Raw genomic sequence first — 20,244 nt, forward strand, 5'->3', positions numbered from 1 at the left:
GTGGTGGTGAGGGGAGTTATGTTACGGTGGAGAGGGGAGATGTGTTGTGGTGGTGAGGGGAGTTATGTTACGGTGCTGAGGGGAGATGTGTTGTGGTGGTGAGGGGAGTTATGTTACGGTGCTGAGGGGAGATGTGTTGTGGTGCTGAGGGGGGATATGTTGTGGTGGTGAGGGGAGTTATGTTGTGGTGCTGAGGGGAGTTACGTTACGGTGCTGAGGGGAGATGTGTTGTGGTGCTGAGGGGAGTTATGTTGTGGGGCTGAGGGGAGATATGTTGTGGTGGTGAGGGGAGTTATGTTACGGTGCAGAGGGTGGGTATGAAAGTGCGGGGATTCTGAAGGTTAGGGTAGGTTAGGTTAGGTTAGGTTATCCTCCACTGCCGCGTTACACCATCTAAAGGTCAAAGGAAAAGAGAGGAATAACTTGTTCATTCTTCTATTATGATGAAAATACTCAACACAGGCAGAGGTTCCTAGTTGGTCTTAAAACACCAACAAACACTACAGATTTGTTCCTCACCTCCCCTACTGCACCAGCGAATATAACATTGCTTTGATCTTGATTTTTTTTTTACCTTTTGGTTATATTCATATACAGGCAAGTATAAATTTTACATTGTAGTTATGTTTGTGTTTGAAATATTCGCTCGATATACATACATACTTGATAGAGAGACGGTGATGATCGACCTACCTTACGATGCCTGTCGACTTGAATCATCATCATTATTATTACTATTATTATTATTATTATTATTATTATTATTATTATTATTATTATTATTATTATTTACATTAATTATATTATTATTAATATTATTAGTATATTTATTATTACATTAGCTTCTCAATGTAAAAAAAATCACAAGGTTTCCCTGGTAAATGCTGATACGACAAAAACCCATTTTCAATCGAGCTCATCCCAACTCTCATATGTATCCAGCACCCACTGACCCTCCAGTAAACAACGGGAGTCATGGTAGCTATCAGAGCCAAAGTCCCCAGTTATTGACGCCCTGATTACTGAGTGTTGGGAAATATTAAAAACAAAAAAATATCTGCCATATTTCAACTGTGGCAGTAACGAAGGGTATTGAAACCGAATTCCACATTATTTTATTTTTTTTGCTAACGTCGAGGTTATTTGGTGGATCATGTACAGTGGAAGGCGAGAGAGAGAGAGAGAGAGAGAGAGAGAGAGAGAGAGAGAGAGAGAGAGAGAGAGAGAGAGAGAGATTTTATATCGTAATGAAAACGTAATAAATAATGATTATCCTAGTTAACTTATGGTTTGTTATCATACTTAAGGAAAAAAGATATCATACTTGCAAGGTTTTTAATATACTTCAGAGAGAACACTATTGATATCACCTCTATGATATTATCTTTACACTTTTGTTTAATTAATAAGGTGCCTCTTTATCTTAATTAATACAATTATGTTTAGGGTTATGTTACGTAGTTAGCAGTGAGCTTTTCTTAACTTTAAATTACAATAGGAGATACCTATATATAATATGACGTAAATAGATTAAAATAATAGTAATAATAATATGAAGAACAAAAAGAAAATGAAGAACAAGATGAACAAAAACAAGAAGAAGAAGAAGAAGAATCAAATCATTATAAAAAGTTTCCTTAAAGCAAATCGGGAAGTTTTCAATAATACGCCAAACACATATCACGTATTGTAACCTAATTCTTTCACTTACGTCAAATGAATACCATTATCCTGCACAACAGTTTCGTGCAGCAATACAGTGTTTTAAATAAATGTACTGATGTTATGTTGATGAAAATTGAACATTACTGCATTAAGCTAAACTGCAGCATCAGTAAATGGCAATATAACCGTGTTTTATGTGAGAGAGAGAGAGAGAGAGAGAGAGGGGCAAAAGCTACCAAACAGGGAGGTACTACCGCCTGGGAGGATATTGGAAGCATAATGGATTGTCTAATGGTAGACCCTGCTGCCATATGGCATCACGAAAATTGTGACCAAGTCCCAGGTTTCTCATCTGACTTTTTGCCTCATTTACACACAATTGCAGGGTCTCAATTTTAAACAACTGAGGTCAAGCAATTGGCGTACGCTGATGACCTTACAGGAGCAGGAAAAGTGGAGGACATAAAAAAGTGGTGGGACCTGGTAACATCACGAGGCCCACAAATAGGGTACCACCCAAACGCCAGCAAGTCCTTCCTCATTGTGAAGCCAGAACATTATGAACGGCAATGGAGGTGTTCGGTGGAAGTGAGGTCAAAATAACAAAGGATGGCCAAAGACACCTAGGCGCAGTAATCGGCACGACGGACTTCAAGACCGAGTACGTAACGGGAAAGGTGAATGAGTGGGTTAGGGAAATCCAAGCCCTGTCTGAGATTGCTAACACCAGAGCCACATGCGGCTTTTGCGGCATTCACCCATAGAGTCAAGCATCGCTGGAACTACCTGATGCGCACTATCCCTGATATCGGACCCCTCCTCCACCCTCTGGAAGAAGCTATCAGCGTCAATTTCATTCCAAAATTAGTGAAACACCCTCATTTAACCCCAGCAGAAAGATCACTCCATGCAATAGCACCGAGACTGGGTGGAATGGGATTGACAAATCCAGAGGAGATTGCTGCCACCGAACCTCAAAACTCAGTTAAGTTCACGGCAGCCCTCACGGACCACATAATAGCTCAGAACGCAACAGGGGAGGTGGATACCAGTGAAGCAAACAAGATTCGATGGTCCATTACGACAGAACGACAGCACGGCCAAAGTGATAAGTTGCAGCAACTTTTGCTGCAAGTACCAGAGAATTTGAAAAAAAAAGTAGCTATAGCGCAGGAGGTGGGCGTCTCGAACTGGTTAACTACGTTACCGACAAGGGTATTTAATTTTAAGGTAATAAAATGGCGGCGAAGGTGTGGCTATAGGGGTAGGCTGGAGGCCACGTTAAAAAAAATAATAAAAAACTAAAATAGTAGTACTGTAGTAGTAGTAGTGTTATTATTATTGTTATTATTTTTTATTGTTTTTTATATTTTTTAATTATAAATTTTATTTACTGTAAATTATTATTATTATTATTATTATTATTATTATTATTATTATTATTATTATTATTATTATTATAATTTTCATTTTCATTATTATTATTATTATTATTATTATTATTATTATTAATATTATTATTATTATTATTATTATTATTATTACTACATTTCCGACCCCCAGGCCCCGTTGTGGGTCAGTGACCTGTCCCCGGGTGGGCTAATCCCTGTAAAAAAAATTTAAAATACAAAAATACAAAAAATTACAGAACTACAGTATCTCCAGCTGTCAACAACTTTCGCTTCTCACTGTGTATAGTGGAAAGAGGGATGGAGGGTACAAACACACACACACACACACACAAACACACACACACACACACACAGACAAACACACCCACACACAAAAAAAACAGACCAAGACGTCAACACAGAAAGAGTGAACGTCATCGCTCATAAAAAGTCAAACAGTAAAAAAGATAACCGTAACTACTCTGGGCAAGCAATTATACTTAAGAACACATTAACATTAAAGGAAAAACAAGAAAAAGCAATAATTTAGATAGATTTCTCCAAAAAACAAATCTTATTTTTTCTATGAAAGACAAACATTTATATTCTTAAAAACGACATTTTCTCTGCACGACACAAATGAGAGAGACCGGGGATGCGACTGTCGACTGTGGGGTCTCGTGTCACAAGGGTGCCTGCCCCCTGTAGCGCTTTGACATACATGTGGCCCCAGAACACGACTAATGATAACGAGGCCTGTGTGTGTGTGTGTGTGTGTGTGTGTGTGTGTGTGTGTGTGTGTGTGTGTGTGTGTGTGTAGGTGTGTGTGTGTGTGTGTGTGTGTGTGTGTGTGTGTGTGTGTAGGTGTGTGTGTGTGTGTGTGTGTGTTATGTGTGTGTAAGTGTGTAACTAGTGGTGTGTGCTGTGTGTACAGTGTGTGTGTGTGTGTGTGTGTGTGTATGTGTGTGTGTGTGTGTATGTGTGTATGTGTGTGTGTGTGTGTGTGTGTGTGTGTGTGTGTGTGTGTGTGTGTGTGTGTGTGTGTGTGTGTGTGTGTGTGTGTGTGTGTGTGTGTGTGTGTGTGTGTGTGTGTGTGTGTGTGTGTGTGTGTGTGTAGGTGTGTGTGTGTGTGTGTACATCCCCCTAACTATTATGTATATAAATAAACAAGTACACTAAAACTCGTCAGTAGTGTACGAGGCAAGTATTAATATTTTTTCCATTAGTGAGTGAGTGACACTGACAGTCGTGCTGACAGCAGCTGACACAGTTTAGTCAAATTTACTTGACATCATTTCAGTTTAGTGCAAGGTTACATTGCGTGGATTTGGGAGATCACAGTTCCCTATAAAAAAGTTTTTTAATAAGTGAATGATCGGGTTTTGTACACACACTCTCTCTCATATATATATATATATATATATATATATATATATATATATATATATATATATATATATATATATATATATATATATATATATATATATATATATATATATATATATATATATATATATATCAAAAAGCTCACACCTGATGCCCTCAGAGCACCCCGAAGGTGAAGCACAGTGAGCAGGTCGTTGGTGGGGGTGAGGAGGAGCCACCCACTCACACCCTTAAAATTGGGACACGTCTCCTGTGAGTCATTAGGGCGCGAACCTTGAGGATCTGGAGTCACTCAAACGACCACACTCCGCCTTTGATGTGGAGGAAGCAGCGACGTATGCAGACGGAGGTGGTATAGTTGTCTCGGAGGTACTTGGTATCTGGGAGTAAGGAGGAGGTGGGTTCACTTACTGCTGCTTCAGCTGGACTGGTGATGCGAGTCTTGAAGATGTTGTGTGTGTTGCCTTCATTATCTAACTCATTCGATAACTGTGCGGTGTGTGTGGGGCAGAAACACTCTTGCTTCTCTACTTTGTGTTGATGATACTATGTTGAGAGGAGCAAATATGAAAGAGAAAGAGAAGGTTTACGCTCAACTTGTCTCTGCCTTGGATCGCTTCCCCTCTTAGGTTATCCCTTATTTTCTGGATGCCTTCAACGTTATCACCGCCAGAGAGATGGTTGGTAAAGAAATATTTCTCCTCTCATACGGTTGTGGTTCTGGGAATTTTTACCATTCTCTTTATCCTGGAGTTACCAAGAGACAAAACTTTTGTTATTATTGGACCCCGATGTCATCGTCTTGATTTACGATGACAAACTTGGCATCTCAGAGGCAAACGTATTGCAAAAGTCTTAAACAATTTATACATCTTGTGGACACTCTTTGGTGGCCTCTTCGCAGCAGCAGAGTTATAGGATCATAAATTGTCTTCTACCTTCGTTAAATTCCTCGAGTTATTCTCACTGCACACTTCGACGCCGAGGAAATTCCAAGATTTGATTGTTAAGGTTTTGAGATGTTCATACTGCCAGCAATCTTCACTGACCTACGCTATGCAAACGAAGATGAAGTAGGTCAAATGGTGCCAGAGATTGACTAGTATTGTTGGGCTGCTAGTAGAACCTTCCCATTGCGGAGGAACACACTTGAGAACTGACAAGGAGAGTTATAGGAATTGAATTGGTCGACTCGCTTCCTCGCTGTATCAGATCAACATCCGGCTAACAAGTGATGAAACAGCTGTGGCCACAACACTACTACACGATGCCAGTCCAGTCCTCTCATACAGTGGAGGGTTTACAAGAATAAGAGACCAATAAGACGCCTGTTGAGAGAAGTTAAGTATTATTGTATCTTATAGCCGAACCGACTGACTGACCCCTGACGAACATGCTGATCTTGTCTACTGCCGCTGCACCAATCAACGACTCTTCATTACCGCTCCTCTCGGCACAGCTGGGAAAGGAGGGAGGATGGCGGCTACCAGTCTAAGAGCTGATTATGGTTTATTACCAGAGGTTACAGACAGTCGTGTATGTCATATCGGGGAACAGATATCATATTCCTTGACACGAAAAGCTGACTTGGATATCCTTGTGTGTGTGTGTGTGTGTGTGTGTAGAGGGTGAGAGGAGAGTGAACACCGTCAGCAACTCCAGGCAGGTCACCGTTAACACCTAATATGCTGTTGTTTATGTGGATCCCGGAGCCCTTACTGTTGACAATAGCCGTGAGATACATCCTGCCTACCATGAGACACTTCCTACCTGCCATGAGACACCTCCTACCTGCCATGAGACACCTCCTACCTACCATGAGATACCTCCTACCTACCATGAGATACCTCCTAACTATCATGAGACACTTCTTACCTACCATGAGACACCTCCTACCTACCATGAGACATTTCCTTCCTACCATGAGATACCTCCTACCTGCCATGATATACCTCCTACATACCACGAGACATTACAGGAGATTTCAACCTTGATCTATTAAAATCAGAAACCGACACCTTAGTATTAGACCTTCTTGCTACCTGTCATTCTAAGCTCTTCTTCAACACTATAACCAAACCCACTAGAGTAACTGCCTCGTCTGCCACTGTGATAGATCATATCTGGACTAAAAACACTCCTAACAATCTTGCAAGTGGAATTTATTATAACAATATCTCAGATCACTTCCCAGATTTTGCCATGTATAAACCAGCCACAAGACCTGAAAGATTTAGTAGAGTCTCAATACAATACAGAGACTACTGCACCGACAACATGCACTTTTTTTAAAACAACCTAATGAATGCTAACTGGGATCTTGTCTATGCCTCCGATAACCCTAAAGTGAACAGCGGCAACTTCTCTTGCATCTTCAATGCGTGCTTTGATAAATGCTTCCCGCTCAAGACTATGTCAGTGAAAACTGTATCTGTTTCCAAACCTTATATCACAAGCGAAGTTAAGATAATGATAAAAGAAAAACACAAACTCCAAAGGAAATTTGCAAAAGGACCCATAACTTTCTGTGATTCTTACCGAAGTATCAGAAATAGAGTAACTCAAGCAGTTAGAAATGTCAGACGTAGCTATTACACAAATAAACTCCAGTCAGAATCAGGCGACAGTAAGAAAACCTGGAATGTCATGAATTCTATTCAGAACAGGAACACTCAGCCTTCGGCCCCCCACTCAGTTTTTATGATAAATGATTCAGTTGTAACGGAACCCTCCCTCATTGCCAACCACTTCAATTAATATTTTATTAATGTTGGCATCCCTGATCACCATGAGGAATTTAGAGCCTACCTGCAAAACAGACAGCAAAATGATGCAGCGAAGACAATATACCATTGAGCATCATTAAGAAAGTTGTACTGCTCCCCCATTATATTTATGTTTTTCAATTTCACTGCAATTTATTTATATACTTATAACATAAATAAAAAAAAGATAACAATAAATAAATAAATAAATAAATATTGAAGTGATAACCGTGGTAACCTTATGAGATGTTCTTATTACCACCATGCTATTGTACTATTCCAGATGATACTAAATGTTACATAATACTTCCTTGAGATAAATGTATATTATATATCAGGTGCCTACAAGAGAACTCAGGTTCTCAACTGGCTCAGCCATGTTAATATTGTTATTATTATCCACTCTGTATCTGTGTTTTTCTGGCTAAATAAACTGTTTCAATTCAATTCAATTCAATCTCCTACCTACCATGAAATACCTCCGACCTACCATGAGACACCTCCCGCTTACCATGAACCACCTCCTAAAATGTATCGAGTCCTAATCTGACACATACCCTACCATGACTCACATTATGTTAGTTACCGCCGACTACTACCATGCTATACCTCCTAACATGGTTCACCTTTTCCTATTAACAAACACCTAACATGTATCCCTTCCTACCATGAGTCACAGCACCGATTCACCTACCATGATTCATATATTACCCTGATTTACATCCTTCCATTAACTACTTCCTACCATTAGCAACTTACTGTACTACCATTAACCACTGACTTACTTAATACCAGTTTGATTTTAATTTTAGCAAGAGTTTTTCCAGTTCCTACCATGAGTTTATCTTTTATCGTCAGCCATTTGCTACCATGACGCATTGACGCACCTCACCTCTCACCTTATACCATGATGCACCTCACCTCTCACCTTATACCATGACGCACCTCACCTCTCACCTTATACCATGATGCACCTCACCTCTCACCTTATACCATGATGCACCTCACCTCTCACCTTATACCATGACACACCTCACCTCTCACCTTATACCATGACGCACCTCACCTCTCACCTTATACCATGACGCACCTCACCTCTCACCTTATACCATGACGCACCTCACCTCTCACCTTATACCATGATGCACCTCACCACTCACCTTATACCATGATGCACCTAATTACCTCGCCTCTCACCTCCTAAAGGACTTCTCCAATTCCCTCCTCCTCTGTCATGGTCTTCATCAATCTTCACTACGTCCTCCATTATCTAGGTCCTTGATTCTCTCTCTCTCTCTCTCTCTCTCTCTCTCTCTCTCTCTCTCTCTCTCTCTCTCTCTCTCTCTCTTCGTATCTTCTTAACTACTAATTTACTTCTTTAATTACTTCCTTATCTGTCCTTCTCCATCTCCGTCTTTCTCCTTCTGTCATTTTCCCTCTCTGACTCAATCTACCTATTCCCGACTTTCTATCTCTCCCTTTATCTATCAAATTACTTGATTAGCTCTCCATTCACCTTTATTAAGTGTAAAATGTGACCTTATAGGGAGGGTTACCTGTCTACCTCTTACCTGTTGTCGTTGTATTGCCAGGGTACACTGCTATCGATCCTCTCTCTCTCTCTCTCTCTCTCTCTCTCTGGTTAAGTTTTATTGATGCCACAACCCAAAGACAAAATTTAATCACAATATGAATGTTTTGACCTCAAGAGATAAACAAGATTGTAGATGATGTGTTTTCTCTCGTTTTCCTCCCAGCAACAATCCTTACCAGGTCGTCATGGGATACCATTTCTCTTTGGCAGTTGAAAATCATTGAGAATTTTATTTTATTTTATTTATTTTCTTATTTTTTATTTTTTTATGCAATAGCAATAACCACCTCCGGACGATGTGTGAATGATTAATTACTCAGGGACGATGGTTTAAACTTTTGTGTGTGATGGTTTAATCCCTAGAGAAAGAAAACTTAATCCATCATCCTCAATGGATCACAGGCTGTTAAAACCCCAAGCTAAATAAAAGTTAAAACAAAATATAATGTCTTAATATATTTAGAAGTTAAAATCCATGCCATTAGCTAAAACATATATATCATTGATTTATGTAAGTATATTAAACTTTCTTTCTGCAAAAAAATAAGAAAAAAATACTGAAATAAAATCTAGTGTTTTGAAGGCTGTTACTATCATTACCTTACAGATAACTAAGAAAAACCAACAAGAAAATATCCAAACTCAAGGCCATTACATATCCCCCCCCGACCGTCATTGAATCATCATTTGGAAAGCAAACAGAATCCCCTAAAACGAAAAACAAAAGAGTAAGGCGAGCAAACAATAGAAGAGTGAGTCAACAAACCACGAAGGTAAAGAATCGTTTTAGTGAAGGTGATGACCCAAGTAGTGAGTCTATACAAATAATTTACTCCATTATAATTGAGGATGTAAATGCTCCATATAATTGACTGTATTGTGTAGAGGCTCAGTGTAATGTTGAAGCCATTATGACAACTATATTCGTAATGTTGCTTAAGTTTGCCAGATTCTCACATATTCATTGGGAAATAATTACGTCAAAGATCTCGGAGAATTTATGTCGCGGTGTAAATTATTTGTGTACACTTTTTGTCACTGTGTTTACATCACACGTATACGGTAGAGTATTATTAATATGTGCTTTACTCCCAGTCGTGGTTCGTAACATGTGGTTAAGCTGGTAGCGCCACCTTGACCCCGGATCATCCCTCGTGTAAAGGGTAAAAACTCTTAATGGATTTGCAGTTATATATTAATCAATCTCAAAAGGAACATTGTGCCCGTAAGAGGTCTAAAGTTCTCGATAGGAGGTGTAGTCAGATTAAAACTGGCGATTTGATGCCCCTTCGTGGGTTTTTTCGTCATAGACTTAAATAAATAAACCAAATGATCCAGGTCAGTATTTCTCTCTATTTTTAATATAACAAATCCCTTCCCATCATTCGGAATGCTGTGCCTGACATTCAAACAACCCCACACAGAATATCACTTTGTTTCAACTAAAATAAAAAGTAAAATAAAAAGCCGAAGTATTCGTGTAACACCAATTACCAAAAAAATTATATCCAATTTTAGATCTCTCGCGCACAGGAAACAGTAGTGGACGTTTACCCGTATTATTATATCCGCTTGTTTTAGCGTCGAGTTAATCGGATTATTACGAACACAAAGTCCATCAATTAAATATGTCATACACCGTCGCCTCGCTTACCACCTGTAATACAACATAGCATATTTATTTTAGAGGAGGGGGAGTTTTTTTATTAATGTATAGGAAAAGTTGGGCTCGGGAAGGGAGGGAGGGGGAAGGAGGCGAGAGGGGTGGATAGTCAGCGTTCAGGAGATATATACAGTATATATTATGTTAACTCTGTGGAACCGGAAGTACATGTAATCCCTAAAATGTTCAAGAATTTCTCGCAATCGATGAGACCGTCAGCAAACCCAAGTAAACCTGATTAATGGTTAGGTTAGGTCAGCTTAGTTGATGATTGCAGCGATTACAAGAAATTCCTGACCATTCAAGGATTACACAAATATATATATATATATATATATATATATATATATATATATATATATATATATATATATATATATATATATATATATATATATATATATATATATATATATTTATATGCGTGTGTGTGTGTGTGTGTAAATAATGACAACATACTATTTATCGTTCACAATGTGTGGTGCGGCACAACATATTTTATGGGGGAAGGATTTTTTAACTGTTTTGTGTCACAGTGGAACTGATTGCGGGATGGTGGTTTAAAGCAGGAATCCCCGAGTTTTAAATAAACCTAAATATATGACACACACACACACACATTTAAATTTAATATTAACCTAAATCATGTAACAGACATAAATCACTTTAATATAGACCAAGATCACTACTATAGGTGTATTGTGCAGTACATCCCTCTAATATAGACACAAATTATTGTAATAAAGATCTTAAGTTCTCTAATATAGAAATTATATATTAAGTTATATAATTTTAATATTGTCGTAAATCATCTTAAAACAGACCTAACTTACTGCCACTGACTCATATCTCTAACCCACACCAGCAGACGTCGACTCAAGTAACATTAAGGACATATCTGAATACACAAACTCTCACACATATTACACAACGCTGTCTTTGTTTACAATGACTCGTCTTAATCTGAGATCCGGATTGGAGAAACCGTGAACCTGACCTGACAGGCGGATTCATGTCTTGATGTTAGAGTTACAACATAGATTCTCTTGCAGGGATTTCCCAAGACGAAGGTTTAACACATCATTCTCTAGATTCATTCATTTTATTTAAATTTATATCCATCTACAGTAAACATTTGGGTCTGTTCTTATAATATTTTGCTTTCATGAAGTTGATGTATGTTAACGGGAGAATGTGAGCTAACAGAGATATGTTTACAGCAAATACTCAAAATCCGGATTTGGAATAACGGCACCGTATTTGTTGTTATCAAGGTGCCGCACACCAGGCAGGTCGGGGGATTGGGGGTCGGGAGTCGGGCAGTAGGGTCAGGGGGAGTAAAGGGGTCGGGGGGTCAGGGTCGAGGTCGGGTCGAGGTAGGGGTCAGGGGCCGAGGTTTAGGGTCGGGGCGTAGGAGTCGGGGAGGGGGGGGGGGGGGAGGGGGATCGGGGGGTCGTGCTGAACCTGAACCTGAGTGGTGGTTGCTGGCTAAAGGCCTAGGAGAAAATACTGTACGGTGAGTTGTAGTGTCTCTCTCTTTCTCTCTCTCTCAATAAATGCAGCAAATTCTGTACATTTTAGGAGCCTTAACGTTAATTACACCAGAATTCTAAGTTCTCGTGATACGCCAACAATTACCTTTCCAGTCTGAGAAAAATATGCAATAAAATAATCACTCGGAACCGTCACCTGTGAAATGTAAATACCCAGCATAACACTCACCAGGAACTGAGAATTAGAGTAAAAGAAAATGCCACACAAGTAGTAAATTTCCAGTGGGCGAGGAATGCAAAACAGAAGAATTATCACAATTCTACAGGAGATACGGACATCACAGTCTTAGGTAATTGCTGTCAACATAGCAAGTCTACGGACTTGGCGCACCCACATTCAACCACAAATCAAAATATATGATTGAATTATTTTTGGTTAAATGGCTATAATCTGTCAGTCAGCTTATATACAATGCCACATTTATATAAAGTTATTACTTGGAGTTGTCCATGCATGAATTTCTCTCTCTCTCTCTCTCTCTCTCTCTCCGTTCTTAGACATACAGAATACTAATGACGGGAAATAATAAAACATGCATCGACTCTTCTTTCTTCTTCTCTCTTCCGTTTTCTCCACTGCCTGCCTGCCTGCCTGCCTGCCTGCCTGCCTGCCTGCCTGTCTGTCTGTCTCAACTTGGAAAATGTTTGAGACACTGATTTTCTCCACTGTCCTTGTCAATTGTGTAAGAGGGATTTAGCTGAAGCGGGGATAATCCGTTCTTTCAAAATTAGTGTCCGATTCCTCTTCACTGTGAATAAGACACCCCCCAACACACACACACACTACATCCTTGACTACCATAGGGTCGAGACCTATTCAGGCGCTGCTCCTGCTGAACAGCTTCCCCCCTTGGCCAATGTTCGGCCTATTCCCCAAGTCCCTCTCCCCGACCCATCCTCACCACCGGGATATCAACATAATCGAAAGTGACAATTTCGTTTCGGAAAGAAGTGGGACCAGTGTTGAACATTGATGAACAGCGTTTAAGCCAGTGAATTCAGCACTAGACAGTACCACTGAGAGCCGTGACCCACCAGTGGGATAAGCATCCCTGGGAACTAACCACCGTCTTCTCACCACGAGGTGCTAATCATTCCCCCATGGGAACAACAGAGGGCTGGCCGGCTATGCACCTGACTATGAGATAACACAACATCACCCAGCAGGGCGAGGTACTATGACACCACCCCACACCACCCGGTGTCCCCATGACCACGTGAGGTCTTCATTTCAACACCCGAGGACGAGTTACTGCACCACGTGAATACCACACCACCTGGTGTCTCCATGACCAGCCCAGGCCCGGGCCATCAACTGTAAACTATAATAATTTGTATGTTCAATCATTGTTCCTTCTCCTTTCAGTAATGAAAGCTTTTGTTAAACGACCCACCTACCCCATGTCTTTGTATGTAATAAGTAATTTTTGTCCAATGTATATTTTCAGGCTTCGGGCTGCCGATTTTTTCAATAAACCGTTAATTATTATTATTATTATTATTATTATTACACACACACATAAGAATGGAGAGAGGACACACAAACACACACACACACAAGAATGGAGAGAGAAGACACACACACACACACACAAGAATGGAGAGAGGAGACACACACACACACACACACACACACACACAAACGATGTATTCTCTCAGGGGTTCAGGGAGAGAGGTCGGCTTGTTATAGCAGCTGGGAGTAAAGAGATATCATAAAATCGTCTAATGAGGGTTTAAACCTATTTTTTCTCATCTTGAGGTCATCCTATATCCTTCCTAAGGCTCTTGCCTTGCGTCGTGTGGTAGTAGAGGACTTATAAATGTTGTTCGTCTTTCTGTGTGTTCGTGTGTCCGTCCGTTCGTGTATATGTGCGTGTATTCGTGTGAGTTATGAATACTTTAATTCGAATATATTGAAAGATATTTCGCGTGAGCCTCGACATATGAATGTGACTAGATTTTGTTTTTCAATTCTCAAGAGATATTGTTTAGCCCTAATGTACACAGATTTAATCTAGGTACTCCGACACTCCCTAGATCAGTCTTCCCTTGCTCCTCCTCTCTACCAGGATTTACCAACAAACTATACCACCATGAAAACACTACAAAACATTGATAGTGAAGCTGTGACTGAGACGAAAGTGATAATTAAAGTAAAAAGGGATTGAAAATAGGGATGCAGAATGTGTAAGACCTAAGGCGTCCTTGTTCAGTGGAAAAAGTCTTGAGTCTTAGTCAATGTTCACCTTTACACGACACTTGTCAATGAGGTCCTACAACCTCTTATGTGACTCTCTCTCCTCACCTTTCTTTACTGTGGAACAAGACAATGGATCCGTAAACGACAGTGGCATTGTGTTACTAAAATCCATTCACCAAGAGGCACTCATTACATTGGCCCTCTCAGTTCCTTCTCGTCATCATTAATACACTGGCGCTGTCAACTCTCCCTCACCATCATCATCATCAGTTCACTAGCCCTCTTAACTCCCTCTCCCCATCACCATCAGTACACTGGCCCTCTCAGCTCCCCCTCATCATCATGTCCATATCTATCAGTAAAGATAGCTGCTGCACCATCCTCACTAACTCTTACCACCCCTTGCACGCACGCACAAACACACACACACGCACACACACACACACACACACACGCACACGCACGCACACACACACACACACACACGTCTGCCTAGCTGGCCCTTGATGCCCTTTTTAAATATAATTACTGCCCACTGACACCATGAATCCGACTCGCACTACGAAAACGTAAACAGTATGCGGGTCTCTTCACAAAATGTAAACAATACTTACGTCATCACTGTACATAAACTACCTGACTAAAGTTTCAAAATAAACAAACAAGCCTTAAAAAAACCCACACATTGATACAACCAGCAAAAACAGTCATGTCAAACTTACTGTCACTTTGCCTTTTATATAACTAACAAAACTTTCCGTATCAAACATGAAATATATGTTTACATAAAACCTTAATTTACTACAGTGTACATATTGACTGCCAAAACTTTCCCAAAATATAGATGAAAAATATATGAGGAAAAAATATGAGGAGTATAAAAAAAAAGTGTTTTCCTCGTGGCTTTATAAACAAAGAGCTTCATAAGTTGATGTTGTTACCGGAGAATTTTTTGTGGGGGAGTGGGAGAAGGAAGGAAGGGAGTGGGAGAGGGAAGGGAGGAAAGGAAGTGGGGAAGGGAAGGGAGGTGGGGGCAGGAAGAGGGAAGGGGAAGGAATGGAGGTGGGGGAAGAAGGGGGTAGGTGAGGTGGGGTGAAGGAGAGGGGGAAGGAGTGAGGGAGGGAGGTGGGGGTGAAGGGAGGAGAAGGAATTGGGAAGGAATTGAGGGGTGAGGAGGAAGTGGGGGGAATCAGGTAGAGGGAAGGGAAGGCAGGGGGTGAGAAGGTGAAGATGGGAGGGAGAGGGAAGGGAGGAGAAGGGTAGGGGGATGCAGGGAGAGGGGGAGGGGGGTTGCCAATTAAGTCCATACTGCCAGCCAGGACTTAGGTATAAACTTTGCCTGTAAGCTGCTGTAATAGGAAGAGGCCAACTCCTACCAAAGGTTTAGCCGGAGCCTTATTAGGAAACATTCATATACGCCCATCCATATTTTCTTACAGTCGGCTTAACATAAGTTTGGCTTTTTATGATATATACTCTCTCTCTCTCTCTCTCTCTCTCTCTCTCTCTCTCTCTCCATTCTCTCTCTCTAATCTCTTTCTCTCTCTAATCTCTTTCTCTCTATTCTCTTCTCTCTACTCTCTCTATATCTCTCTCTCCCCTTCTCTTTGGCTTTCTCTTGCTTCTACTATTTCTTCTTCTGTGTCTTTTGCTCTTCTTGTGCTCCCTCTATATCTTTCTTCTTTCCTCTCTCTCTCTCTCTCTCTCTCTCTCTCTCTCTCGCAACTTCTTTCACAAAATATTAAGTGAATATAATCAAGACAATGGCTAATAACATTGCAGGCCCTCGTTGTAAAAAAGGCTAAATAGGAACATATTTTCAGGGACAAAAGATTATCTTCATAACACAACTCTCACGAACTAAACCTCCTCCTGGTCTTTACAGTGACCAAGTTGGTAGGGAGCGGCCCGGTGGAGTTCACGCAGCAGGAATACGTGACTCAGGTGCTGGAGAACACCGCCCCACGACCCCTGCTTCAGCTCTCCGTCAGGCTTCATGCTCAAGGTATGTAAACACTCATTCATGCTTTCTCTGAAGGCCAGGGAGTTTTTATATGGAATAATTAAAGAGAAAAAATGGTTATTCTATCCATTTTAGAAGGAAAATTATGATAATAAAAATGTTGTGTGAAAGGTGGAGGTGATGGTAATTCAACTATGGTCGGGAATTTCTTTTTGTTTTTGGAGCTCTACATTCTGACAGGGTGCCCGACAAAGACACGACCCACCTAGTATGTATTTAAGACTAAGAATTTTATTTTACCATTAAAAGTTTACATTGAAATATAACTTAACTTTAGAGTCGACCATGGTTTGCTAAGTCAGGTTTTTCATTACACATAAGAGCATCAACACTGACAAGACTTGACATTCAGCTCAGTGGGTTACGTGTTAGCTGGTACTAAAGGGACAACACTTGTTTCTTATTCAGAGAGACTGCAGTGGTAGCCAAGAGATGACCTCTCTCCTACATCTTTAATGTCCTCTTGGATCTCAGTCCTTCAGGAGGGGGAGGGGGGGCTTTATGTACATTTACCTTCATACCTTCGGGGAGCAATTTATAAGACTGTGGAGATCATTAAGGGGACGCTACAAGACAGGTTACTCTCGAATAAGAAGTGAGGAGGGGACCGATTGTCTCTCCTGCAAAGGGATTAAGGACACGACATTGAGTAACATCAAGCAGGGAGGTTCTTGGAAGGAGGCATTATAGGACCCCAAGATATCAAGACAAAGTAGTCACTCTCAGGCAGTCTTCTCAGTGCTAAGGGTTGACTGTAAGACTGGTCAGAGGGGAGAGTTGATCCTCTCTTCTTCTGTAAGGTATGTCAAGTGTTAAGTGGTATGGTGATGAACAATGTTGTGACTGGTGTGTGATGAGTGGTATGGTTGAGAGTGACGACCAGTATGATGACTGGTGATGAATGGTATGATGAGTGTGATGAATGGTATGATGAGTGTGATGAGTGGTATGATGAGTGTGATGAATGGTATGATGAGTATGACGAATGGTATGAAGAGTATGACGAGTGGTATGATGAGTGTGATGATGAGGTGAGTGGTAAAGTGAGTGGTGTAGATGAGTGGTGTCGTGTTCATACTCACAACAAAGGGAGTCGAACTTTCCTAATAACGTGTTCAGGGTCAAGTTAGAGGAATATTAACTAATTATTATGCAGCATCGCCTCTCTTTAAATGAAAACTCTAAGATTTGTTTAGAAAAATTTTAGACTCACTTTAGAGGAGGTTTTTATTCTGTTTAAAAGAGACTCCGACGTAAATAAAAGATTCTGGTGCACTTTAAAGTAAATTCCAATTCTCTTTAAAGGAAATCTGAAGGTAGATTCTGATTCGCTTTAAAGGAAAATCTGACTTAAAGGAAAAATCTGATTCGCTCTAAGAACAGAAGAATCTGACACTTTAGAATAGCTTAGTCAAATAGGAATGATTTTAGGGGTGATGGGTAAACTCAAAGAGACAAAAATCTTGGGTATAGATTTCTAGAGTTTTTCTCATCGTCCGCTAAAACACAGTCTGTGCTCGGGTCCAGTGTGTTCAGGACGGATTTACGATGTATTTACTGTGATGGTTCTTGTGGATGGGAGTGAAATTACGAGGAGACAGACAGACAGACAGACAGACAGACAGAAAAACGGATGAGAGAGAGAGAGAGAGGTGTATCTCACAATCTATAATGAGATATCTACCTGATCAGATGAACAAGTTAGTATCACTTTAGCTCATGTTTTTTCTCTCTGACTCTCTTTTTCTCTTTCCACTATCTTTCTCTTTTTCTATCTCACCCTCTCTCTTTATCGTTTCGTTATTTCTTCCTCTCACTCACTCAATATCTCTCTTTCTTGTTCTCTTTTTTCTTACTTCTATCTCTCTCTCTCTCTCTCTCTCTCTCTCTCTCTCTCTCTCTCTTTTCCCCTCCCTAATCAACAAGATAAACTCCCAACCTCCTTATCCCCTCCCTATAGCCATCTACAGCTACATACCTGAAAGCTCTTACAGATTATTACTGTAAATGAACGAAGATAAACTTGACAACTTGCCCATTACATTTTCCCTCTAAATAATTCCCTTTGGTGGGGAGATTAACAAGACCTTCCCGTGTCTCTGAATAGTATGGACATGTTTCTCTTATTTTATCGTTATTATTATTTTTTTCAGTGATGAATTATTAACGTCAGTGGAACAATTTACAGATAAGTAGAAAGATCGATAAATGGATAGACTGATAGATATATAACTAAGGTAAATAGACAGAGGGTTGGGTTGGGCTGGGTTGGGTTGGGTTGGGTTAGATCAGATTAGTTTAGTTTAGTTTAGGTTAGGTTAGGTTAAGTTAGGTTAGGTTGTTAAGTAAGGGTATGTTGGGTTAGGTTAGGCTTTGTTCAGATTAGTATCGTAGTGAGTCCCTTAAAATGTCATGGTCTTGTGCCTCAGATGTGTGCTAGTGTGTGTCTGACTGTCTCTATTTACCAATGATTCTTTTTTCCTTGTCTATGAACATTTATCTCTTTCTCTTTATATCTCCATCCTTGTTACTGTAAATCGCTCTCTCTCTCTCTCTCTCTCTCTCTCTCTCTCTCTCTCTCTCTGTTAACTCTATTACTCTTTCTTCATTCGTTTTCCTTTCTCCCCCTCCTCCCTCACTTTCTGTCTACCTCTCTCTTTTCTCATCCTCCACACACCAATTCTTCTCCTCTTCCCTCGTTTCTTCACTTTTTCCTTCCTTCTCCTACTCTCTGTCTTCACTCTATCCCACCCACTTACCTGCACCTAAATCCCTCACTTCTACACCCCTTCCCTCTTATCTCCTCTCCCTCCCTCTTACCCCACCTACATCCCCTCCCCCACAACGGCACCCACTCCCTTCCATGCATACTCCCTCCCTCCCTCCCACACCCCCCCTCCTTCTTCTTTCCTCCCTCTCTCCTTCTCTCCCTCTCTCCCTCCCTCATCCACTCCCTCAAACACACACACAAGCCCCACGTCATCCACTTTGACACAGTAATAAACAGAGGCTCTCAGGTTTGTGTTTCCTCCCTCTTTCCTCCAAATGCAACACTGGACAAGACCAAAAGACTTACACACTGTAAATATTTAATGGCGACGGATGTAAATGTAAATTAGAGAAGAGACTGAGGGAATACTTTTTACTTACAATATTTTCTTGGGTGGGAATAGCTTGAGGTCAGGTAGTGGTGTCTCAGAAGTGTGTGTCTTATGTTCGGTTCTTTTGGGTGTTTTTGTGTTGTGTTGTGTTTGAGAACTTGTGAGTCTACAGCTGGGTGGATAATGTTTGTGTGTGTGCTTGGAGGGGCGGGGAAGTGGGTTTATTATGAGATGACTCGACATTAGATACAGAGACAGACAGACAGACAAACAAACGGAAAAATAGTAAAGCATAAGGAAAAAAGATTAAAAGGAGAATTAAAAATATGATTGATGAGATACACAGAGGTAGAAATTTTGAGGGGAAAATACATAAACAAAGAGACAGAGACAGAGATTGTGGTAAGATTTTCCTGTACTGCACAAAAGTCACGTACTAAGACAAAGGGTGAGGTTCTTTACATAACATGCAGAACGAAATTGTCTTTTCTTTTTTGCATTTTTTTTTCAGTTTTTGTAAAATTTGCAGAAATGATACGAGTTCATGTTATATAATTAACAAATAATATTAATTCACAAACTGATTTTATACCAACGTATGGAATTAAATTATGATTAATATTATTTTGTAAATTACTCAGCCAAGTATAATCAGAAATTCTGATGAAAATATAACTGCGTTTTATATTTAATCTTCAAGTGAAATTAATTACACTTGAGACGATTATTTAATTGTGGTGAACTTATAGATATGAAGAACACTGAGGATGGTGAGGCCTTCAACATGTGTTTATAGAACCACAAGAAATCGAGCCGAAAAAAAATAGTGTAACTATATTTTAAACCCACTGTCACTATCTGTAGACAGTAATTTATATGAAAGGACGAATAGAGTTTTCA

At 40.2% G+C, this 20,244-nt stretch overlaps 1 protein-coding gene across 1 annotated transcript in view; it reads left to right on the top strand.

Annotated features, from left to right (window-relative positions):
* Positions 1 to 20,244, top strand: part of LOC121874807 (putative neural-cadherin 2) — a 97,163-nt gene that overhangs the window by 67,373 nt on the left and 9,546 nt on the right. The window contains exon 2 of the mRNA XM_042379094.1: positions 16,106 to 16,225. Coding sequence (XP_042235028.1) covers positions 16,106 to 16,225 — 120 coding nt within the window. The remainder of the gene's footprint in view (positions 1 to 16,105; positions 16,226 to 20,244) is intronic.

Source organism: Homarus americanus, unplaced genomic scaffold (assembly GCF_018991925.1).
Source record: "Homarus americanus isolate GMGI-L3 unplaced genomic scaffold, GMGI_Hamer_2.0 scaffold56009, whole genome shotgun sequence".
NCBI lineage: Eukaryota > Metazoa > Arthropoda > Malacostraca > Decapoda > Nephropidae > Homarus > Homarus americanus.